The 26,525-nt window shown below is 36.1% G+C and overlaps 1 protein-coding gene and 1 long non-coding RNA gene across 4 annotated transcripts in view; one reads left to right on the top strand and one right to left on the bottom strand.

The window, feature by feature from the left end:
* Positions 1-26,525, top strand: part of LOC132425430 (uncharacterized) — an 89,770-nt gene that overhangs the window by 14,062 nt on the left and 49,183 nt on the right. For both annotated transcript variants that reach the window (XR_009519438.1, XR_009519437.1), the window contains exon 3: positions 1,384-1,450. This is a non-coding gene — a long non-coding RNA (uncharacterized lncRNA). The remainder of the gene's footprint in view (positions 1-1,383; positions 1,451-26,525) is intronic.
* On the bottom strand, positions 2,319-25,049 carry GNRHR (gonadotropin releasing hormone receptor). Of its 2 annotated transcripts, none has more exons than XM_060011731.1 (3): positions 23,466-25,049; positions 10,046-10,265; positions 2,319-2,563 (listed from the first exon to the last, which is right to left on the bottom strand). In XM_060011731.1, the coding sequence occupies exons 1-3, from the start codon at positions 23,985-23,987 to the stop codon at positions 2,319-2,321; spliced, it is 987 nt and encodes a 328-aa protein (XP_059867714.1). In that variant the 5' UTR covers positions 23,988-25,049. The 2 variants fall into 2 exon arrangements, with proteins under 2 accessions (XP_059867714.1, XP_069396760.1); XM_069540659.1 differs by having other exon boundaries at positions 2,536-2,563; positions 10,046-10,137.

Genomic DNA, 26,525 nt, shown 5'->3' with positions numbered 1-26,525 from the left:
ATGTATCAGGTGAATACATTCTGATACACTTTTATTGTAATAAACTTCTTTATGAATATACAGAATCAGTTGAGAATTCCTAACCTTTTTTGTGACATTGGCTCCTTTGGCAGTCTGGTATGGCCAAAAACCCTTCTCAGGATAATGTTTTTAAATGCATAAAATAATACAAATAGGAATAAAAGTAAAGCAGTTGCATTGTAATACAGTTTTGCACATGGTCCACAGTTTAAAAACACCTGCATCAAGATTTTGAATAGCCCTTTAGTTAATGTATTAAAAAATGCCTAAGAGTGTATCTAAGTAGAACAGTTTCTTGAATGTGTAAAAGCCAAACTGACATATGTTCAATAAACACATATCTAACAAAGCCCTTAGATTGTATCTTGTATATTTTTGCCTTTAAATCCATATGTAAGAATTGTTATCAGTTTGGGAATAAGAATACGTATAATAAAGAGATGGTGGAGAAGAATGGTTTTGTTGTGACTTATCTATATTCCTGTGTCATCTAGTGAACTTTAAATTCTTGGTATCAGTATACACACCTTTAAAGTTAACTTTGAGCATTTTAGCACATTACAAATTTGAGTCCAGCCCAATTCAACTGTAGAGTTGGGGCATTGATTGGCTAATTAAAGGTATGAGTTTAGTAAAAAGACGATATGAATGAAAGAGCAGAAGGAAGGAGTTCAATAGTGACAGAAATAGGACCAATGGAGACAGAATTGGAAAATAACCTAGAATGTGGAAAAATAACTACTACACACTACAACACTAAAAGTATGAGAAGAGAAAAATAAGGAAAGGAAAGACCTACCATTAGTTTAATTAGTAGTTTACTTAACCACAGTTCCACAAGGCCTGGAATGTGTGGAAATGACATTTCATCTTTTGTGTGGCACTACCTACCTCATGTGAATATAATAATATTTTACCTATTTCTTTTAAAAAATAAGTTAAAGAGTGGTTGAATTTCTTTTAATTCCCTTATACAGTTTTCTTATTTAATGGATATTATATCATCCTATCCCTGTCTTTTAAAAAATAAGTTAAAGAGTGGTTGAATTTCTTTTAATTCCCTTATACAGTTTTCTTATTTAATGGTTATTATATCATCCTATCCCCTTTTTCATGGAATGGGTGGAAACAGGCCTAAATTACAAGAGGTATCGTGCTGACGTATTTTGGAAACCATACCACTCAATGTGAACATCAGCAGGTATTAGTTATACGTTTACAGAGAGTTTTTCTTTTCCCTTTTCTAATACCTTTCTGTCTCCTTTGACCTATATATAGTGAAACTGAGGTTTTCAGAGTTAATTTTACATATCAAATAATTTTTGCTTGTGCATTTGCTTGATTTCTTATTTTTTTTTTTAGTGATTTGTGGATTATGGATTTAGAAAGATCAGAAGATAGAAAAAAATCCCTGATATTAAAAGAGAAGGTATGTTATTTATAAAACATAATGAGTATATATCTTTTCATGATTGTATTTTAAAACATTGTTATTATTACTACACTTAATTACCACAAACTCCATAGACTACACAGCCCAAGAGGAATGTTCTAACCCCCTGTCCAAATCTGAGCCCCTCTGAAACTCCCTTTTATATGGAGGCACTTCACAACCTGTACCAAGTGAAGAATGGGATGAAAGAGAACTATTTATAAATCTTGTCAGGTTGGAGCAGTGGACAGTGGGTTGGCTGCTGAATACTCCAAACATCAGAATGCTTTTGAAGCCAAGGAAAAAATTTGATTCATTGCATTTTGTTTTTTTAAACCATAGAAGGGAAAACTGATCACATGGGCAGGGGAAATACTATCTCTGTGCTCTATGTATTTATTGTTTTAGCATAAGATTGTAATTGCTGCTAAGCCCCTTTGGAGAAAAACTCTCCAAGGCATGCTGAGGTTAGGACTGTGTTTCTCAGCGTTACTTTTTGGCATCTGTTTGCCTTAGGCCATGGCTATTTTAAATATTTATATATTATTATACAAGAAGAAAGTGATTTAAAAACCCATATAATGTGTTATAGGAGCTCAGAAAGTGAAGAGATTAATTTAGAAGCTAATGGTTAAGAGGAAATATATAATTATTTTTCCTGAAAAAAATTTTCCTAGTAATTGAATTTCTGACAATGTGGTTTCCAAAGGAATAAGTGTAATACCGTAATCTGAAACTCTGCTTTGTTTGTATGTAAATGTGCTGGAATATGCTTTGTGTTTATCATTCCAAAAAGGGGAAATCCATTACCTTGTCCTACATAGTTTATGTGTATGTTTACGTGACTTCCTATGTAGTCTAACAATTACAGAGAGAAATATCCATATATAAGTGGATCAAAGCATGGATTTAAAAAAGCAAAGAGAAAGAAGAAGTGATTTACTGGATCTGACACCCTGTTTACCATTTCAGGATCAAACCAATACCAAATTCCAAGGACATAGTAGGGAGTCCAGCAGACAGTAAATGAAGTGGCAAATGCAACCGTCATCTTTAGGGTCCTCAGTCGAGCTTGTGGTATATTATTCTTGGATTGATTCAGTTGTAGTTCTTTTAGATAGAGAAAAGAGTAGGTGTTTAACAACCAGTTTTATTACAAAACCAAAATAGACAAAAAGGAAGACAGAATCATAATTCAACCTGATGAATATAATGGAAGCAAATTTCTAATATTTTTAATAATGACAATTTGTTTGAAAAGCTTGTTTATATTTCAATTTTTCCACTATGTTACATAATAAATAGAAAATATTAAAGATAGTAGTGCTCTTAAAATAAATTTTCCATCAAACTAATATGGATTTGAAATAAGGGGTTACTCAAATTCTTAAAATATAAATTTAAGAGAACAGACTGAGGTTGAGCTGAGTTGAATTCCCTACCTTTTTGTTGTCATGCCAACATAACCATGTTTACTTTATAAATTTATAAATTCCCCCTCTTTCCCAACTGGCCACATAGGAGGTGTCATTGCCATTGTGGGAGGCAGTGTAAGCTTGGCACATGGAAGAAACACATGCATTGGAACTGGTGTCAGAATCCTAGTTGGCATTAAGGACATTGAAGGACGAGGACAAGATGGCAGAGTAGAAGAACGTGAGCTCACCTCTTCTTACAGAAACACCAAAATCACAACTAACTGCTGAACAAAACATGCTGGGACCTACCCCCAAAGATACCCTACATCCAAAGACAAAGAAGAAGACTCAATGAGATGGTAGGAGGGGCTCAGTCGTGATAAAAACAAATCCCATATATGCTGGGTTGGCAGCCCACAAATTGGAAAGTAATTATACCACAGAAGTTCTCCCAAAGGAGTGAAAGTTTTGAGCCCCATGTATGGCTCCCCAGCCTGGGGGTCAGGCAATGGAAAGAGGAGCTCCCAGAAATTGAGACTGTGATTAAAAATCTTCCAACAAACAAACGCCCAGGACCAGATGGCTTCACAGGAGAATTCGATAAACATTTAGAGAAGAGCTAACACCTATCCTTCTCAAACTCTTCCAAAATATAGCAGAGGGAGGAACACTCCCAAACTCATTCTGCAAGGCCACCATCACCCTGATACCACAACCAGACGAAGATGTCACAAAGAAAGAAAACTACAGGCCAATATCCCTGAGGAACATAGAGCAAAAATCCTTAACAAAACACTAGCAAACAGAATCCAACAGCAAATTATAAGGATCATACACCATGATCAAGTGGGGTTTATCCCAGGAATGCAAGGATTCTTCAATATATGCAAATCAATCAATGTGACACACCATATTAACAAATTGAAAGAGGAAAACCATATGATCATCTCAGTAGATGCAGTAAAAGCTTTTGACAAAATTCAACATCCATTTATGATAAAAACCCTCCAGAAAGTAGGCATCGAGGTTACTTACCTCAACATAATAAAGGCCATATATGAAAAACCCACAGCCAACATCTTTCTCAATATTGAAAAACTGAAACCATTTCCTCTAAGATCAGGAACAAAACAAGGTTGCCCACTCTCACCACTATTATTCAACATAGTTTTGGAAGTTTTAGCCACAGCAATCAGAGAAGAAAAAGAAATAAAAGTAATCCAAATCGGAAAAGAACAAGTAAAGGTGTAACTGTTTGCAGATGACATGATACTTTACATAGAGAATCCTAAAGATGCTACCAGAAAACTACTAGAGCTAATCAATGAACTTGGTAAAGTAGCAGGATACAAAATTAATGCACAGAAGTATCTTGCATTCCTATACTTTAATGATGAAAAATCTGAAAGAGAAATTAAGGAAACACTTCTCTTTACCGTTGCAACAAAAATAATAAAATACCCAGGAATAGGCCTACCTAAGGAGACAGAAGACCTGTATGCAGAAAACTATAAGACACTGATGAAAGAAATTACAGATGATACAAACAGATGGAGAGATATACCATGTTCCTGGATTGGAAGAATCAATATTATGAAAATGACTATACCACACAAAGCAATCTACAGATTCAATGCCATCCCTATGAAACTACCAATGGCATTTTTCACAGAACGAGAACAAAAAATTTCACAATTTGTATGGAGACACAAAAGACCCCGAATAGCCAAAGAAGTCTTGAAGGAAAAAAGCAGAGGTGGAGGAATCAGACTCCCTGACTTCAGACTTTACTACAAAGCTACAGTAATCAAGACAATATGGTACTGGCACAGAAACAGAAATATAGATCAATGGAAAAGGATAGAAAGCCCAGAGATAAACCCATGCACCTATGGTCAACTAACCTATGACAAAGGAGGCAAGGATATACAATGGAGAAGAGACAGTCTCTTCAATAAGTGATGCTGGGAGATCTGGACAGTTACATGTAAAAGAATGACATTGGAACGCTCCCTAACACCATACAGAAAAATAAATTCAAAATGGATTAGAGACTTAAATGTAAGACCTGACACTATAAAACTCTTAGAGGAAAACATAGGAAGAACACTCTTTGACATAAACCACAGCAAGATCTTTTTGGATCCACCTCCTAGAGTAATGGAAATAAAAGCAAAAATAAACAAATGGGACCTAATGAAACTTAAAAGCTTTTGCCCAGCAAAGGAAACCATAAACAATAAGAAAAGACAACACTCAGAATTGGAGAAAATATTTACAAATGAAGCAACTGACAAAGGATTAATCTCCAAAATTTATAAGCAGCTCATGCAGCTCAATATCAATGAAACAAATAACCCAATCCAAAAATGGGCAGAAGACCTAAATAGACATTTCTTCAAAGAAGATATACAGATTGCCAACAAACACATGAAAGGATGCTCAACATCACCAATCATTAGAGAAATGCAAATCAAAACTACAATGAGGTATCACCTCACAGCAGTCAGAATGGCCATCATCAAAAAATCTACAAACAATAAATGCTGGAGAGGGTGTGGAGAAAAGGGAAACCTCTTGCATTGTTGGTGGGAATGTAAATTGATACAGCCACTATGTAGAACACTGTGGAGGTTCCTTAAAAAACTAAAAATAGAACTACCATGTGACCCAGCAATCCCACTACTGGGCATATACCGTTAGAAAACTATAATTCAAAAAGAGTCATGTACCACAATGTTCATTGCAGCTCTATTTACAATAGCCAGGACATGGAAGCAACCTAAGAGTCCATCGACAGATGAATGGATAAAGAAGATGTGGCACATATATACAATGGAATATTACTCAACCATAAGGAGAAATGAAATCGAGTTTTTGTAGTGAGGTGGATGGACCTAGAGTCTGTCATACAGAGTGACGTAAGTCAGAAAGAGAAAAACAAATACTGTATGCTAACACATATATATGGAATCTAAGAAAAAAAATGATTCTGATGAACCTAAGGGTAGGACAGGAATAAAGATGAAGATGTAGAGAATGGACTTGAGGAAATGGGGTATGGGAAGGGTAAGCTGGGACGAAGTGAGAGAGTGGCATGGACATATATATGCTACCAAATGTAAAATAGATAGCTAGTGGGAAGCAGCTGTATAGCACAGGGATATCTGCTCGGTGCTTTGTGACCACCTAGAGCGGTGGGATAGGGAGTGTGGGAGGGAGACGCAAGAGGGAGGAAATATGGGGAGACATGTATATGTATAACTGATTCACTTTGTTATGCAGCAGAAACTAACACACCAATGTAAAGCAATTATACTCTAATAAACATGTTAAAAAATTAATACCAGAAATCTGTTGAATTTCTATAAACTAACAATGAAATTTCAGAAAGAGAAATTAAAGAAAGAATCCCATTTACCATAGCATAAAAAAGAATAAAATACCTAGGAATAAACCTACCTAAAAAGGCAAAAAAACTGTACTCTGAAAACTATTAGACACTGCCGAAACGAATCAAAGATGACACAAACAGATGGACCGATATACCGTGTTCTTGGACTGGAAGAATCAGGATAGTCAAAATGACTCTACTACCCAAGGCAATCTACAGATTCAGTGCAATCCCTATCAATGTACCAATGGCATTTTTCACAGAACTAGAACAAAAAATTTTAAAATTTGTATGGAAAACAAAAATACCCAGAATAACCAAAGCAATCTTGAGAAAGAAAAACAGAGCTGGAGGAATCAGGCTCCCTGACTTAAGAGTATTCTACAAAGGTACAGTAATCAAAACCTGGTATGGGAACAAAAACAAACATATAGATCAATGGAACAGGATAGAAAGGCCAAAAATAAACCCACACACCTTTGGTCAGTTAATCTATGACAAAGGAGGCAAGAGTATACAGTGGAGAAAAGTTAGTCTCTTCAATAAGTGGTGCTGGGAAAATTGGACCGCCACATGTGAAAGAATGAACTCAGAACATTCTCTAACACTATACACAAAAATAAACTCAAAATGGATTACATACCTAAATGTAAGGCCAGATACTTTAAAACTCCTAGAGGAAAACATAGGCAGAACACTCTTTTATGTAAATCACTGCAATATCTTTTTCAGTCCATCTCCTAGAGTAATGTAAATAAAAACAAAATAACCAAATGGGACCTAAATAACTCAAAGGCTTTTGCACAGCAAAGGAAACCATAAACAAAATGAAAAGACAAACCTCAGAATGGGAGAAAATTTTTGCAAATGATGCAACCAACAAGGGATTAATCTCTAAAATTTACAAGCAGCTCATGTGGCTCAACATCAAAAAAACAAATGACCCCTCACAAACTGGTCAGAATACCTAAATAAACATTTCTCCAAAGAAGACATACAGATAGCCATGAGGCACATGAAAAGATGCTCAACATGGCTAATTATCAGAGAAATGCAAATCAGAACTACAATGAAATATCACCTCACACCAGTCAGAATGGCCATCATCAGTCTACAAATAATAAATGCTGGAGAGGGTGTGGAGAAAAGGGAACCCTCTTGCACTGCTGGTGGGAATGTAAATGTAAACAGCCACTATGGAGAAGAGTATGGAGGTTCCTTAGAAAACTAAAAATAGAACTACCATATGATCCAGCAGTCCCACTCCTGGGCATATATCCAGAGAAAAACATGGTTCAAAAGGATACATGCACCCCGATATTCATTGCAGTGCTGTTTACAATAGCCAAGACATGGAAGCTACTTAAATGTCCATCGACAGATGAATGGATAAAGAAGATGTGGTACATATGTACAGTGGAATATTAGCCATTAAAAAAATAAAATAATGCCATTTGCAGCAACATGGATGGACCTGGAGATTATCATACTAAGTGAAGTAAGTCAGACAGAGAAAGACAAATATCATATGATATTGCTTATATGTGGATTCTAAAAAAACCTGAAACAATTGAAGTTATCTACAAAATAGAAACAGACTCACAAACTTAGAGAACAACCTTATGGTTATCATAGTGGAAGGGTAGGGGGAAGCGATAGATTGGGAGTTTGGGATTGACATGTACACACTGCTATATTTAAAATAGATATTCCCTAACACCATACACAAAAATAAATTCAAAATGGATTAAAGACCTAAATGTGAGTGGACAATATAAAGCTCTTAGAGGAAAATTAGGAAGAACACTCTTTGACATAAATTACAGCAAGATCTTTTTTGGCCCACCTCCTAGAGTAATGAAAATAAAAACAAAAATATACAAATGGGACCTAATGAAACTTAAAAGCTTTTGCACAGCAAAGGAAACAATAGACAAGACCAAAAGACAACCCTCAATGGGAGAAAATATTTGCAAATGAAGCAACTGACAAGGGATTAATCTCCAAAATATACAAACAGCTCATGCAGCTCAATATCAGAAAACGAACAACCCAATCAAAAAATGAGAGGAAGACCCAAACAGACATTTCTTCAAAGAAGACATACAGATGACCAAGAGGCACATGAAAAAGATGCTCAATGTCACTAATTATTAGAGAAATGCTAATCAAAACTACAATGAGGTATCACCTCACATTGGTCAGAATTGCCATCATCAAAAAAATCTACAAACAATAAGTGCTGGAGAGGGTGTGGAGAAAAGGGAACCCCCTTGCACTATTGGTGGGAATGTAAATTGATAGAGCCACTATGGAGAACAGTGGAGGTTCCTTAAAAACTAAAAATAGAAGTACCATGTGACCCAGCAATCCCACTACTGGGCATATACCCTGAGAAAGCCATAATTTTAAAAGACACAAGCACCCCAATGTTTATTGCAGCACTATTTATAATAGCCAGGACATGAAAGCAACCTAAATGTCCATTGACAGATGAATGGATAAAGAAGATATAGTGTGTGTATATATATATATATATATATATATATATATATACACAATGGAATATTACTCAGCCATAAAAAGGAATGAAATTGGATCATTTGCAGAGACGTGGATGGACCTAGAGACTGTCATACAGAGTGAAGTAAGTCAGAAAAAGAAAAACAAATATTGTATATTAATGCATATATGTGGAATCTAGAAAGATGGTGCAGATGAACCTATTTGCAAGGCAGAAATAGAGACCCAGCTGTACAGAAGAAATGTATGGACACCAAGGTGAAATGAATTGGGAGACTGGGATTGACATATATACACTAATATGTATAAAATAGATAACTAATGAGAACCTGCTGTGTAGCACAGGGAACTCTACTCAATGCTCTGTGGTATCCTAAATGGGAAGGAAATCCAAAAAAGAGAGGATATATGTATACATATTGCTGATTCACTTCACTGTACAGGAGAAATTAACACAACATTGTAAAGCAACTATACCCCAATTAAAAACAAAAAAAATAGATAACCAACAAGGACCTGCTATATAGCACAGGGAACTGTGCTCAATACTCTGTAATAACCTAAATGGGAAAAGAATTTGAAAAAGAATAGATACATGTATATGTATAACTGAATCACTTTGCTATACATCTGAAACTAACACAGCATTGTTAATCAACTATACTACAATATAAAATTTTAAAAATTCATAAATTTTAGTATTTGAGAATGCACCAGATTCTTAAAGCAAAAAGGCACAACTGCATCTGTGAAGTTAAAGATGAAATAGTCAATTACACGTTCAAGTTCACATACTCAACATACAAATGTGCATAGTGTGTGGATACATTTTGTGGGTACAGGAGATTTGAATGTGATACAGAAAAGCTTAACTTTAACAAGTCTATTGGCTACCATTTAACGAGTTGTACTTTGCTACATTCTAGACATTAGGTGTTTGATAGAGCTTTGTGATGGACCAGCAGGAACAAGTTGCCGATGCTTCTATCGGGTAATTGGAGTAACTGTCCTTTCATTTTGAATTTCATGCTGCAAATTTATAATATTGGGAGTATTAAATTACCTCATATATAAATTGGGGATAATAAAAGTATTGCCTCATGGGTTGATTCTGAATATTAAAAGAGTTAATTAATATACGTAAACTGCTTAGAACAGTATCTAGTGCATCGTAAGTGCCACTCTGCTTCTGTGCTTTGAGTATTGCTGTTAAAAGCTGTCTACCCCCAATTAACACCAAATCTAAGGAATACGTACTGTGGGGATCCTGATGAAGGACGCTTGTCAGGGTGAAGATGATCTTTGCATTGCAGATCAACATGATGAGAAGAGGGATGATGAAGAGGCAGGTGAAGGTGAAAAAGTTATAAAAGGCTTGATGCCACCATTGTGGAAAACTGCAGTGTGTTACACATTGAGAGAAACCTTCTGTCTGTCCAGAGTCATCTTCTAAATGGATCATCCTGAAGATGTATAACTGTATAAGAAAATTTTTAAAAAAGTGATGTTGCTTATTTTCAAACAGTATTTGCAAGTTTTCTTGCAAGTTTTCTCTTCTGTATTCTGCTAACCTTCTAACATGTTGTTGCCCAAAGCAACTGCTAAGTATCTTGATATTCTTTTGGCATTTCTACAAAAAGTTATAAGTGGATTTTTACTTAAAATATGTTTGGGTAATGTGAATGGATCTGTAGGATTTTGGATTTCTTTTGCAATTATTTCAACCTCGCAGCACAATCATCAACCAAAGATTTAAACCTTGTTTGTATTTCAATTTCAGATGCTATTATGCTGAGTAAACTTTTTGCGAGTGATTTTGCAAGTGATTTTATTGTTATATCCTCAGCACATAAAACTGTGTCTGGTATTTAGAATATACCCTCAAAATACAAATTTAGATTTTATTTTTGAGACAAAATCTCATTAAAATGGTCATAAAACATGAACAGACAGTTCACAGAAGATATAACAGTGGCCCTTAATCATATGAAAAGACGTTCAACCTCACTTATGAGAGCAGTGCCAACCAATTAAGGCTACAATGATATGCTATCTTCCACTATCAAGATTGGCAAAATTAAAAAAAAAATAGCACACTTTCATGGTAAGGCTGTAGGGAAACAGGGACTCATACATTGCTAATGGGAATGCAAATTGGTACAACCATTAAGGAGGGGAATTTGGCAATAACTAGCATAACTACATATGCATTTACCTTTGACTCAGCAATCTGACATTCAGGAATTTACCCTGAAGATACACCCCTACTTCCATTATATGAAAATACATATGCACAAGATTATCCATTGATGCATTGCTTATAACTGAAAAACATTGAAAATAATCTAAATAACAATTCATTGAATAGTAACTGAATAAACTACAGTTGGCCACACAATGGGGTGCTGTACAATTGTAAAAAAAGAGTAAGGGTAACGTGTGTGTGTGTGTGTGTGTGTGTGTGTTTGCGTGTGTACACATAAATACATTTATTCCAGCTCTGCCTATGGAGAGAGCCTAGGAATAATGACATCTGAGTAGCAATGAGCACACCCAGCACTCCAGCACCCAGATCTTGTTTTCTAAGTATCATTCTCTATCAGAAGGAACCAGACCTAACTGGAGAAATGGGTGATCCCAAGGCTGGGGAAAGCAAAGTACAATATGTCCTTGGAACAGCTGTTGTGCTGAAAAGTCAGGAAATGCCCAGAGAATGATGGAGCATGTGAAAAATGTTCAGGCACCAGCTTGAAAGAGCTTCAGTTGGCCAAATCTGGGATAATTTAAGCATGAAAACAAACAAACACTGATAGAAAACAATGATAAACTATCGAATAAAGAAAGAAACCATGACTCCATGCTGATATAAATTACAAACCAACAACGACAAATAAATGGGGAGAGGAAAAAGCTCTTTACTGTAGAAAGTCAATTAATAAATGTAAAAGGTATAGTGGAAGTAGTGATTACCATTTTGTAATCACTATAATAATAATTGATTCAGGCAAGAATCACCAATGGATGGTAAAAATATGGGTGTAAGTTTGAGGAGAGTAGTTTATTTATATCATCTCAAAGTATCTACCTGCAGGATACATGTCATTATAACGTTATTATAAAATAATAACTTTACTAGTCAAGAAATAACCAAATAATTAACATTGCCAATAATGGGACCAATTGACAGTTTCTGCTTCCTTCTAGAATGTGCTGCTATGTCACCTCTTAGGTATTTTTTGCTAAAAGTGTGTGGATGAAGAATGTCACCTACCATATCAGTAAACAAAGAATGTTGTGGCCATCAAGCCATAGCCCCTGCAGCCACCCCCGACTGTGCACACTGAGGGCATTCAGGATGGAAAAAGGCAGGATACTGGCTCTAGATAGTTAAGGTGCATTTCAAAGGGATGATTTCAATAAGTCTGGACTCTTGCACCTTCCCATACTTAGAAAAGCACTAAATTCATTAACTTGAGATATATCAGTTTTCTTTAATTAACAATAATCTTTTGATGTTCCGACTACCTGTTTTTTGTTGCAAAACAACCTATACGTCCTGGCTCCTCCCTTGCTTCTTGGGAATATTCCCTCAGAGTTATCTGAGAGGCTGTCTTCTGGGCTTACATCCTCAGAAAATCTACTGAATAAAACATAATTCTCAACTTTTAGGCTGTACATTTTTTTTCAGTCGACAAGTGCATAACCTGAATCTACCCATGAGCAAACATCAGACAAACTCAAATTGAGGGGCATTCTACAAAATAATTGGCCTGCACTCTTCAAAAATGTTAGCATCATGAAATTCAAAGGAAGACCAAGGAATGGTTCCAGTTTAAAGGAGACTAAAAAGACATGGCAACTGAATCCCTCGCATAATCTTGGATTTTCTTTTGCTAAAAGGGATATTATTGAGACAGCGAGTGAGATATGGATAAGGTATATAGATAAAAAATAGCACTGTATTAGTGATAATTTCCTGATTTTGATAATTAGTACTGTGGTTATGTGCTAGAAAAAACACAATGAAGTATTGAAAGGGACGTCATGTCTGAACTTACTTTTAAACAATCCAGAAAAAAATGTACACAAGAGAGAGAATAAGGCAAATAAACAAATGTAGTAAAATGTTAATATTTGGGGAATCAAGGGAAAGGTATCCTAGAAATCTTTGTATGATTCTTGCAACCTTTCTCTAAATGTGAAATTATGTTAAAAAAAGAACAAGTTGAGTTAACTATTAAGGAAACGTTGCAAGTGGTTTTCAAAAACAAGTTTTAGTGGACATTTATTTATCCTTTCCCCATCCATCAAGCACATTTCTGACTTCGTCATTTCCAAGATTTTCTACTGAAAAACTTCGTTTTACCATGAAACATTAAAATGAAAAGAGTGCCCAAGCACTTAAAAACTGATAGCAAGTTAATTCAAGCAAAAATGTTACAGGATTTTTTAAGCAAATGAGGGAGAGTATACATTTTCATTAGTTTTGATTAAATTAGTAAATTTAAATTACATTTAATTAACTTAATAGGCCCAGAATTTCTTTCCTTTTGGGGAGGGCTGGAGTGGGAGTAGATTATGCCTTAAAAAAAATACTGTTTTTCCTCTTTGCTTGTAGAGTAGAAAAATTTTACTAAATGTAAAATATAATAAAATATATACAAATGTAATAAAATGTAAGTAAGTATAATACAAAATATAAACCTATTTCTTTTATTTGTAGTTAAAATGTTGATTTTCAGTTTCAGATCTTTTCAGCGTCTAGGGCAAAAAAGAATTTTAAAATCAATCCACTAGAGGACGCCAATGATCATATTATCTACCTTAAGTCGAAACGACATACATTCAGCTAATTCTATTTTATGATCCAGACCAACTTTTTCCACATTACAAAGTGACCCTTTCAGTTTTTCCATACTTCTTTGCAAACTGACCTTTAAAGTTCAGTTTGAATTTGACTCAACAGGTGTTGTGAGTTGAAATCCTTGGAAGAGTTCCTTCGCATAGAATCGGAGAGTCCTATATTTCTTAAAAATCTTTTTCTCTCTACCTCTCCAATCAGCCTTGGAACCAGATGACCCGAATTTGATTTTCTGCTCTGCACTGGGTCACATTTTCACTTTAATATTTCACGTTTTTAAGTTATAACGATGAAACTTTCAATAAAATTGACTTTATAGTACTATGATTTGAATTTGGTTGTCATCTTTATTTATGTAACAAATGTTACTTTTTAAAGCAACTCCTTGGTCAAAAAACTATACTAGGCACACTCTGTTGTAAAAGATGACCTTCATATATCCTGCCATCAGGGAATTAAATTTTTGGTAGGGGAGATATAGCATGTATGTGACATCTGTAATACAAGATAGACTATGATAAGTTCCCAAGGAGAAGTATCGTGTTATGAAAATCCAGAATCTTACTTGTCCATAAATTAATGTTTTAGGCTTGGTTCCGTTTATTTTCAGCTCCAAGGCCATGTTCATTTGAATGATTAATATAAGGTTCCACTTTACTTCCTGTGGTTCTTTTGTCCTTGGATCATATTTTTAAAATTTCTTTATGTTTCTTTACTCTCATGCCTGGCCCCAGTTCTCATCAGTGTTTGCTTTATTTTGCCCTCAACAATAGCAATCTGTTTTCCATATTTACAGTCCTTGCAGATGCTATTCCTCATAGCATATTATTTTTAACCTTCACCTTACCCACGCTAGTGACAACATGACCTAATCTTTTCCAAAGGTGATTAACTTTAGATGATGTGCTTCAGGTTCCTCTCATCTATAAAAGGGAGATATTAATAGTATCTGCCTCTAGGAGCTGTCATGACAATAACAAGTGAATACTTACACTTAGAGTAGTGCCTGGCACACAACACTATGTAAATTATAATCATTATTAAAATAAAAATTTAGAGGCACACAACTTATAAATATGTATCTCATATATATGATATATATGTGTGTGTGTGTGTCTGTGTTTTTTGGCCGTGCCATGGGGCATGTGAGATCTTAGTTCCCTGACCAGGGATTGAACCTGTGCCCCCTGCATTGGGAGCACAGAGTCTTAACTGTTGCACTGCCAGGGAAGACCCTCTGATCTCGCTCTCTCTTCTTTTTTTAATAATTTGTAAGAGTCTTTTTTTTTAATTAATTACTTTTTGTCTGCTTTGGGTTTTCGTTGCTGTGCACAGGCTTTTCTCTAGCTGTGGCAAGTGGGGGCTACTCTTTGTTGTGGTGCGCGGGCTTCTCATTGCGGTGGCTTCTCTTGTTGCAGAGCATGGGCTCTAGGTGCACTGGCTTCAGTAGTTGTGGCACATAGGCTTAGTTGCTCTGCGGCATGTAGGATCTTCCTGGACCAGGGATCAAACCTTGTCCCCTGCATCGACAGGCGGATTCTTAACCACTGAGCCACCAGGGAAGTCCGTCCCTCTGATATCTCTTAACTATCTATTCTCACCTTAAGATTTTCCTGTCTTTTTCTTCTTCAGCCTCCTACAGAAAGAAAGAAAATAGACAATATTGTATAGTGCGATATATTGTAGTCATTAAAAACTCTGGGTATGGAGCTAACTGGATGTACTGACATCTCCACTTACTAGATGGTAATCTTGGCCATGTTACATCACATTCATAATCTTAGTTTATTCATGAATAAAATAAAGATAATAATTGTATCTAATTTATACGGTTATTGGGAGCCTTACATGAAGTAATGAACACAGAAGGGAGTTCCCTGGTGGCCTAGTGGTTAGGATTCTGGGCTTTCACTGCTGCGGCCTAGATGCAATCCCTGCTTGGGGAGCTGAGACCCCTCAAGCCGTGCAGCATGGTTGAAAAAAACAAAACAAGACAAAACAAAAACACAATACAGAAGAGGGACTTTCCTGGTGGTCCAGTGGTTAAGACTCTGCACTCCCAATGCAAGGAGCCCACGTTCGAACTAGATTCCGCATGCTGCAACTAAAAGATCCCTCATCCCGCATGCTGCAACTAAAAGATCCCTCATCCCGCATGCTGCAACTAAAGATCCCACAGGCGGCAAAGAAGATCCCTCATGCCTCAACTAAGACCTGGCACAGCTAAATAAATAAATATTAAAAAAAAACCCACAGAAGCATTTAGCACAGTTCCTGGCACATATTTATGTACTGAATAACTATTATTTATCAAAATCATCATCATTATTGTTATTTTTGCTATTAGCATGCTATTACTATGTTCCAGTACTGTTTTGGGCATATTGTACATGTGTAACGAGTATTTATTGAATTTAAGCTGCTTGTCAAGTTCAGAAGTGCATCCTAGCCCTGTAAATTCTGTGTGTAACAGGCAAGCCTCCACATTTATTCAGACCACATGTCTTTACACCAAAGAATAAAGGATTGCTCATATACAACAGACCCTCCAAATCTGTGGGTTCCACATCTGCAGATTCAACCAACTGCAGATGGAAAAATATTTGGAAAAAAAATTTCAGAAAGTTCCAGAAAGCAAAACTTGAATTTGCCAAGCTCCAGCAACTATTTACATAACACTTACATTGTATTTACAATTACTTACCTAGCATTTACACTGTATTAGGTATTATAAGTAATCTAGATTTAAAGTATATGGGAGGATGTGTGTAGGTTACATGCAAATACTATGCCATTTTATATAAGGGACTTGAGCATCTGGGAAATTTATTATCTGCAGCCACGGGGTGGGGTAGGGAGAGAGGGAGGATATCCACGAACCAATCCCCCAGGACACTGAGGGATGTCCATATCTTCCCTGCAGGCCTGGGTTACCTATAGAATTAAAAAGCTGTCAACATGTAATTCACCCTAGTAACACAGATAAACTAATGATGTGAACTCTATCTGCAAATAATTTGCTGCTCTGGAGTTCTTGTGGTCTTAGGTGACTGTCATTGCAAACCTTATTATTTTAAATTAGATATGGACACATCTAATTCAGGAAATATTTTCTTCTTAACATGCACTTACTAGCCTAACCATAGCCGGTTTTAAATCCTTTCAGATTCTGTTTGTTGCCTTGCCTCCCCTCCACTCCTCTCCTCTCCCCTGCCCTTCCCTTCCCTTTCTTTTCCCTTCCTTTTCTTCCTCACCCTTCCTCTCTTTCTTCCTTTCTTATCCTGCTTTTAGACACGATACTTCCAAGAGTGGAATCATTGTGCTCTGGCATATAGAGCTTTCAGAGTGAGTAGGACAGCTTGGTGACTAGGGAGTATATTGGCCAAATTTACTTATCAGTCAGAATAAATGACATAATTTGAGAAATATGAAGTAATCTTTATATAAGCAATTTTCTTTGCTGTTTCTTAAATAATTATTAGATTTTCATACTCATATTTCCTTATTATTTTTTTCTCCTGACTTCAAAAACCCTGTTATGAAGGAAGTAATGAAGATAGGAAAAGAGGAATGAATGAACATTGAGTGTTTAACTATAGTCTTGTACTGGATGATTTTATATATCTTACTTGTTACAATTGAAAATTACAAAAGAATTGTAATTCTTTACAATTACCCTTTTAAACTTAGTTAACTAATTTACTCAGATAGCTGGTAAGAGACAGCATTGAGATCTGAAACCAGCTTTGTTTAAATCCAGTATCCATGCTATTTTGACTATCCCATTGCCTTTCAGACTTGCAATGGGATCTGAGGTCTTCAGAGACTATGACCAAGCAGAGGACTGGGGCTCCTTTATCCCTATTTGACCAGAGCAAGTCCACTTATATCTGTTTCATTTACTGAAGCTCCACATAGAATTCCGTTTTAAAAGAAAATTCCATTACTAGCAAAAAGTATGACATTTTGGCCACACTATGCTAAAACTTCTGAAAATATATCCCCAAATCATCACAGAACACTGAGGTTATTAGGAGGTGGAAAAACAAGGTGGTCAGTTTGAAATTTGGTCATTCTGAGCTCTAGCAAAATGTCATAAATTCTTAGATTCCTGGCAATGTGACAACTAGCTCGTTAGCTTATTTCTTCATTCAACTTAGGTATGAATTACTCAAGTGATAGAATATCAATATATGCACCAAAAGATGAAGATAAAAGTCATCCTTTCAATGTAAATTGGCCACGACAGGATGCGCCTTTGTCAATGGGCTTCTTCGTGGAGCATTGTGAAGCGTGAGGTGTACTCACTCTGTATCCCATGGTCTGGAAATAAAAAGCCCTCCCTACCTCTTGTCTTCCCCATCAAATACACATAACATTAGTCACAGGGTTGAAACTTCTTTTATTCAGAGAGAGAGCAGAGAGCTATTATAAAAAGATAAACTGGACTTAGTGAAGAGACAGGAGTCCAACAGGCCAAGTGGCATTGGGCAAACAATTAATCCCTTTAAACCAGTGCTTTTCAAACTGCGGGTTGTACCCATCAGTTGGTTGTAATCAGCATTAAAAAATGAAATGGAACAGAGTAGAATATTTATTTTATGAAAACTTTTCTCAGTTATAAGTGTGTGAGAGAGACAAAGTCTTTATGTAGTATGTATATCTTTCTGTTACTGTCAAAAAAGTTTGAAGGACATTGCTTTCCAAGGTTCTCTTTGTATGTTCTCTTATATGTGAAATGGGGACAATAACACAGCTTTTATGTACCTCACAGAGTCAATGTAAATACCAAATAAGATTCTGACTGTGTGGTTTTTCAGGAAACTTCAGCAAAGTGCTTTATAAATTTAAAGTGTTGCTGAAATCAAAAATGGGTCATTTGTTTTACAAAATGAAAGAGTACTACCATTTTCTGTGGCCCACATTCACACAAATCTCTCAGGTAGAGTAATGTATTTGAGCTCAGCCTATTACATGAAATTCCTAAACAATTCGAAAATTAATTTCATATTTTCTTTTCATTACATCAAGACAGATAAGTATTTGGCATTTTCTTTCTGTTATTGCTGTGATATACTTAGATGAAAATAATTGAATTAATACATCAATATTTTATTTATAGTCTCTGGGAGAGTCCTTTAAAAGAAAGTGAAATTCTGGGTTTGTGTTTGTTATTATCACAAATTGACTTATTTAGACTTTTGTTTAGACTTCCATTTGCATCAATATCCCAAATTACCAAATGCTTTCCAAATAGCTCTTTTACTAGCCTGCCTTCTCTCCCCCTTCAAACAAACAAGACAGGCAGACAAACAAACAAACCCTTCTGTTCCCAACCTACCTGTCTATTTCCAATGGTTTTAAAACTCCTTGGCTAAAAATATTGGAACTTTATTTTACTTTGGTCTATTACTAACCCCCCTAAATCCAATTTGTTGCCAAGCTTTGTTTTTTTGGTTGAAAAGTCCCTCATAAATACTATCAACCTCCTCTAACACCATCCTAGCCTCCAACCTAACTACCTCATCACCAGATGACCTGAAAAGGCTTCTTTGCCTCTCTCCACTCTATTTGGTTTATGTAATTTTCTCAAAACTTTTTTGTTAAAAATCATTTTAATAATGTACAACATGATGGCTACAGTTAACACTGATGTATGATGTCTAGAAAAGTTGTTGAGAATAAATCCTAAGCATTCTCATCACAAGGAGAAAATTTTTTTTTCTTTTTACTGTATCAATATGAGATGATGGATGTTAGCGGAACCTATTGTGGTAATCATTTCACAATATATGTAAATCAAACTATCATGCTGTATCCCTTAAACTTATACAGTGATGTATATCAATTATTTCTCAATAAAACTGGAAATAAGAAAAAAAAAGCAAAAAAAAAATTTTACTCCTTGCACAGGACTCATGAAGGCTATATGGCTTCTGCATTATTTTCAGAATTTCCCCTGGATATTGGTGTCTTCTGTTATATACATCCATTCCACCCCCAATGATTGATTCATTTATCCAAACTTTTTTTTTCTTTCTTTCTTTCTTTTTTTTGTAAAAGGTGAAAGGTCTACTTGATCTGGAGAGAAACGGGAGTATCCAAACATTTAAAATTTCTATTTTTGTTGGGTATCTCATTGTGTACTGTGAATATTAAGTTGAACATAACAGTCTTCACTGTTGTAAGAGCAAATACCATAATGGAAAAGACAAACAAATACATAATCATAATGTTTTCTGACAAAGAAATAATGTGCCATGAGGTTAAAGGAAAGACAGCAACCACCAAATCTAATTTCCTGCTACTCTCAACTCTCAGTCTTTCACTTCAGCCAAACAAGTCTCCTATGAAAATTAATCACTTTTCAACCTTTGCTGAGAAATATATGTGAACCTTGGCTTACTTTTTCCATCCAAAAATCATTCATCTTTAAAAACTCAGTTCATCCTTCTTTTACCCTAAAACCTTCCTTCACCATTTCAACTCTTGTTCATCTCTCTCTCTCTTCTTACACTTCTACTTCTAGTACATTTAAAAACTTTTTGGTACATAGTTATATTCATTTTATGTAAGTTTTGTCTCTACAACTGAATGACACTTTCTTTGAGGGCTGTTTCTTTGTTTCATCAGTACCGGGCTCAGTGTTAGGAACCTAACTTGTGTTTATCTTTTCTAAGAAAACTGGACAATACACAGCACTCCTACTTTAAAGAAGTACAATGGAAAATTTCAGAACATAAGCCTTTGCTAAGCAACCTCATTTTAAGTGACATATTTGCTAAACTAATTCTTGTATATGCAGTCACTGTGAGAATAATTGTAATATGCTTTTTTTCCAGGGGAATGAAAGCATTTTGGTTTTTCCCATTTCTTCTTCAATAAAACACACACTGATGTACAAAAAAATGTTAAGTGAGGAATTGGCGGGAGAATTTAGATATCTAGCTTTCTAGTGCAAGAAAATGCACTAGGAAGAGAGAAAAAAAATTTTTTGAGGGTTACAAATATTCAGATTTTATTATAAATTAATAATAAATTCAGATTTTATTATAAATTATAAATATTCAGATTTTATTATAAATAAAATACTATTTTTTTAAACATAAAAGAATGCCAAGTGTTGCTTTTTATTTACTACCCTGGAGAGCAAGACTGTAGATTTTAAGGCAAATAGCTAAAGTGAAGGCACATGGAAAAGGGCCACAGTTGGAATTAAAAGGGAAAATTTCAGGGAATAGCTATGTATGTTCCCTGTGACACCCAGCATTCTGCCGCAGCCACCTTGTCAATTTTATTAATAAAATACAGGTAACTAGAACTATACAATAAAATAATGACTATATTGCAGGAGTGTAATTAAGGTATCATCTTATAAATAACTTTTATTTTAAAAGTAAGATTCTGCTTATGTGTCCTGGCTATTGTAAATAGAGCTGCAATGAACATTGTGGTACATGACTCTTTTTGAATTATGGTTTTCTCAGGGTATATGCTCAGTAGTGGGATTGCTGGGTCACATGGTAGTTCTGTTTTTAGTTTTTTAAGGAACCTCCATACTGTTCTCCATAGTGGCTGTATCAATTTACATTCCCACCAACAGTGCAAGAGGGTTCCCTTTTCTCCACACCCTCTCCAGCATTTATTGTTTTTGATGATGGCCATTCTGACCGGTGTGAGGTGATATCTCATTGTAGTTTTGATTTGCATTTCTCTAATGATTAGTGATGATGAGCATTCTTTCATGTGTTTGTTGGCAACCTGTATATCTTCTTTGAAGAAATGTCTATTTAGGTCTTCTGCCCATTTTTTGGATTGGGTTGTTTGTTTTATTGATATTGAGCTGCATGAGCTGCTCATAAAGTTTGGAGATTAATCCTTTGTCAGTTGCTTCATTTGCAAATATTTTCTCCCATTCTGAGGGTTGTCTTTTCATCTTGTTTATGGTTTCCTTTGCTGTGCAAAAGCTTTTAAGTTTCATTAGGTCTCATTTGTTTGTTTTTATTTCCATTTCTCTAGTATATATGGACATATATACACTACCAAATGTAAAATAGATAGCTAGTGGGAAGCAGCCGCATAGCACAGGGAGATCAGCTTGGTGCTTTGTGACCACCTAGAGGGGTGGGATAGGGAGGGTGGGAGGGAGGGAGATGCAAGAGGGAAGAGATATGGGGACATATGTATATGTATAACTGATTCACTTTGTTATAAAGCAGAAACTAACACACCATTGTAAAGTAATTATACTCCAAAAAAATGTTAAAAAAATAAAAATAAAATTCTGTTTAAAAATATACCACACAGATGGAAAAGGAGAAAAGAAACAACAACGAATCCCCAAAATTTCACTGTGGCCTAAGACTTAACTGGAATGAACCTGACCCATAGGCTAGATGGAAAACTACCTTAACAGTCTATCTTCAGTCCTTTTCCTGCAACCTTGACCAAAACGTCTGTTAGGATGTGGCCACTTAACAAGAGGAACTAGCTAGCAAACACTGATGTGAACACTTGGCAAGAAAGAGCCACGCTTCCTGTTATAAAAGAGGCCTGAGAGGAGGAACGGAGTGGAAGCTTAGGAGAATGCCAGGTCAAAACACTGGTGAGTCAAATCTGGGATGCAAGGAGGAGATGGAAAGGGGAAGAACTAGGTTAGACCACCTCTCCGTCTCTGCCTTTCCGCAGCACAATCCCTGATGCCCTACAAGTACTCAGTAATTATGCAGCCCCTCATCAAAATGATCCATCCAGCTCAAACAGTTGCCAGAAGGTTTTAATGTCTTGCACTATTTAGTGAGTCCTGTGTGACAGTTTTTGTTTGTTTGTTGTTTTTATGCCACCTGGCCAGTTTAGAATGTCTAGATAAATTTCCATTTGTAGTGACAAGTTTTTGGAGAATCACAGTAAACTCTGACTTTACTTCTTGACACATCCTTGTACCCTGGGTTCACCGTAGAGTACATTTACAAGCATAGAGACAACTTGTTCATCTGTTATTAAAGGATCTTTGTCCTTTTCAAGAATGTGTCCTTTTCTTCAGAGATCTGACTGTTGAAAAGGCAGATTCTGCAGGTCAGTCAATCAGGTTGCCTCTGACAAAGACAGTCTGGAGAGATATCTGCTTTCTATAGGGCCTTGCCTGAAGCAACAGTCTTATAGTTTTTCTAACAGCATGTTACAGTCTAGCCTACCTCCAGAAAAGCTCAAGTCAACCTCAGGGAAATGTTCAAATTTCCAAAAGTCTGAGATTTCCCACATTTCCTCTTTATTCAATGGCACATAGCTGCAAACTGCAAAACAACATACTAATCAAGTATAGTTCTCTCTAAGCTGCAATGACAGAAGACTCAAGAAGCCCCAAGTAAAACAAGGTATACGTACTTTCTACCTATGCAAATTTCATTGTTCCTAAAGGTTCTCTCAATTTACCATGTCAACCTGAGTGAAAGGAAAAGTAGATGGAAGAATAGAATGGGGATGTGGTCAAATTTGAGAATAGCTACATTTTCAGGGAGCATTTACTAGGTACCAGGGATTATGATAGACACTTTAACACACTATTCATTTAATCATCACAAAAGGTGCATAAAGTAGGCATTACCTCCATTTTATAAATGAAGGAACTGAAACCCAGAGGGGTTAAGACATTTGCCCAAGGTAACAGAGTAGAGCCAGGATTAAATTCCACACTCTGACTTCCAGAACCCAAGCTCTTAGAGATAATACAATACTGCCTTTGACAAGACCTTCATTCAAGTTTATATAGGCAATCTGTGATCTCCATGTCCTAAAAAGTTTATGATACTGGTTTACCTGTGGTCCAGCAAAGATGCTACTGAGGAGCCAGGCCAAGCCAATCATGAGCTGTCCGAGCTTGTTGTTGCTTTTCACAGCTAGGGGCCTCGTGATGGCCAGAGAGCGGTCCAGGCTGATCACCACCATCACGAAGGCGGGGGCGTACATGGAGAAAAGCTTCAGATAGCTGAGGACTTTGCAGAGGAGTTCTCCAGCATACCATTGCACAGTGATGTTCCACATTCCGTCCAGTGGCATGACAATCAGAGTCTCCAACAGGTTGGCTAAGGTCAAATGTTTTAAAAGCACTTTCATTCTTGAGAGTTTTTTCCCTTTCTCTTTCCTTTGAGTCCACTTCTGAAGTTTCAACAAGAAAGAAGCATTGCAAGTTGTGGAGAGTAGAAAAAGGAAGAAAGTAACTGTCACTCGAATCTTTCCAGATAAGGTCAGTGTGGGGAGGTTGCCCTGTGTCAGCAGGATGCTGCTGTTGATTGCTGAGCAGTGATTTTGATTCTGTTCAGGAGAGGCACTGTTTGCCATCCTTCACGGCTGATATAGCTTCAAAACTTGTGTTTCTGGCATTTCTGATGTTTTAATAGTAATTGCACTCAAAGTCCTGTTTTATTTCAGCCTTCTTTAAAGAGGAACGTCACGGGTTTATATTTACGTCAAAATTTGTCCCTGAGATACTTTATATTTAAAGTGAAAGATCAAGGTGAACTTGTTTTGTGGGCTTATAATCCAACAGAGTGCTAAAGTGAGCAAACACTTTCTGAGGGCCAAATGTAACTGTAGTATCTCAGCAGATGGCCTGGTTTCCACCACATTTTTCTTAAGTGAAGAAGGACGTTTGAAACTTAATTTCATATTTAAAATTCACTTATGATAGTGTTCAAATAACTCTAATGAAGAGATTTTCTAAAAACTATTACATGTCAATAGATGCAAAATGAAAAAGAAGAAAAATACTAAAAAAAGAACTTGATCCAGTTAAACTTTGTTGTTTTAAGAAACATATATTTCTCAAAAACGTTTGTTTTCTTTTCAATCGCAAACTGCTGAGCATTCAAACACTAGATAAATAGATTTATTTAAAACCATCCTCCACGAAACACCAAATTAATGCCTTAACAGTTAGAATCAATTTGATCTGATACAAATTGGGCTGCATTCAAATTTACCAGTTTTAACAGTCAGATTATCCATGCTTAAGTTAGAGTAAAATCATTAACTATTTTTTCTGTTATTGCCTTGATTTCATAATTGTCTAAATATTATACCTGCCATTATTGTGCATATTGCATAAGGTGACTAGGTATTGGAGAGAATACTGTATAAATGCTGTAACCACATCTATGTATGTTTATATATAATATGAATATTTGTTTATATCCCTTTATATGCAATCTGATTGTTTCACATTAGGGTCACTTAGAAACTTTCTCTGTGTTGTTGCTTTAACTTTCATGATGAGGGCTTGATGATGTTGTTTACTAATACTGGTATGACTTAGATTGGAATTTATTAAATCACCAGCTTGATTTGTCTTATGTCAACTAGTTTGCTTCTGTGGCAGCCAAAGAAGGAATAATGTTAAGAATAAAGGTGGCTATTTTAATTTAGATGGTCCATTCTTGTTGGTTCATTTATTTGTTTGTTCTGTCTTATATTAATTTATTTAATAAATAATTACTAAATACCTGCTATATATACTCTCTTGGCCTTAGCAGGTGATTAAAACGTGAATATGGGTAGGCTTCCCTCGTGGCGCAGTGGTTGAGAGTCCGCTTGCCAATGCAGGGGACACGGGTTCGTGCCCCGGTCCGGGAAGATCCCACGTGCTGGGGAGCGGCTGGGCCCGTGAGCCATGGCCGCTGAGCCTGCGCGTCCGGAGCCAAAACGTGAATATGGCATCAACCAGGCCCTGAAGGAACCTATTTGGTACTATAGAAGATTAGACAAGAGGACTGGATTTACCTTATGTGCCTCCTCAGTTCCTGCTGTGCTGGCTCCTGGGTCTTGAGCAGCTTAGACCAGTTGCTTACCTGGGTTCCCCTTTGGTTGTTACCACATGCCCAGAAATACTGGCTTTTCTCAATACTTCTAGACTTGGATGAAATATTATACTGCAGGACATGAAATGTGGCTTCTTAAGTGCCTTTCTGAAGGATCTATAAATATTTTCAAATGGATTATTTTGGTCCTGAAATAAACTACTTTAGAAAAATTAGTGGGAGGAATAGATGAATCAGAAATCAAGAGGCATGTGTTTTTTAGAAAAATGTAACAATGCATTTTTAAGCAGAAATATAGCATAAGTATACAGTTCATGCTACTCATTATTTGTGGTAATTCTGTTCTACAGAGTTGCCATGAATTCTGAGTTAGTGAATACTGAACCGTTGCTCCTCGTGAAGATACAGGGTTAGGTTTCTCCAAGCCAAAAACATCATTTGCATCATACAGATTCATTTGCCAATGTCTTTGTAAAACAAGCCCGAACTCATCAGTGTTGAACACCTGCTCCTCCACATAACCCTTTTCCTGTATAACACAGAGCAGATATTTTTAAAATTCTGTAATATAATATTGTAAATCAACTATACTTCATTAAAAAATTCTTCCCAAGATGCGATGCCTGATTTGCAGAAATTGCCTCACCTGCAAGTGTGACATTTTTCACACTATATCACCTTTCAAAATGTGCAAACCGGTAACCATAAGTTTCTTTGGCTTTCAGTCTCATAACAGTGCTGTCCACTCTACTTTAAAAAATTAGCCCTTATCTCATGAATCCACAAATTTCACCACTTGTGCATGTTTTCTGTGGTTTCATCACAAACTATAGATTTCACCTTAGCACTCTCCGAAGCAGCCTCATGTACAGATCAGAAAATTTCCTCTTCCTTTTTCTGGGTATACCATGGTTTTGAGTCATTGACATTGAACTCATGGGCAGAGCACTATCACTTTTGCCTGACAAGGCCCATATAACACATCCATTTTCTCCATAAGGCACATCACAGCCTTCTTGTGCTTAGGAACACTGGACAGGACTTCAGCAGTATGCTTGGGGGG

This window comes from Delphinus delphis, chromosome 5 (genome assembly GCF_949987515.2).
Source record: "Delphinus delphis chromosome 5, mDelDel1.2, whole genome shotgun sequence".
Lineage (NCBI taxonomy): Eukaryota > Metazoa > Chordata > Mammalia > Artiodactyla > Delphinidae > Delphinus > Delphinus delphis.
This window is presented reverse-complemented; position numbering and strand designations above follow the sequence as displayed.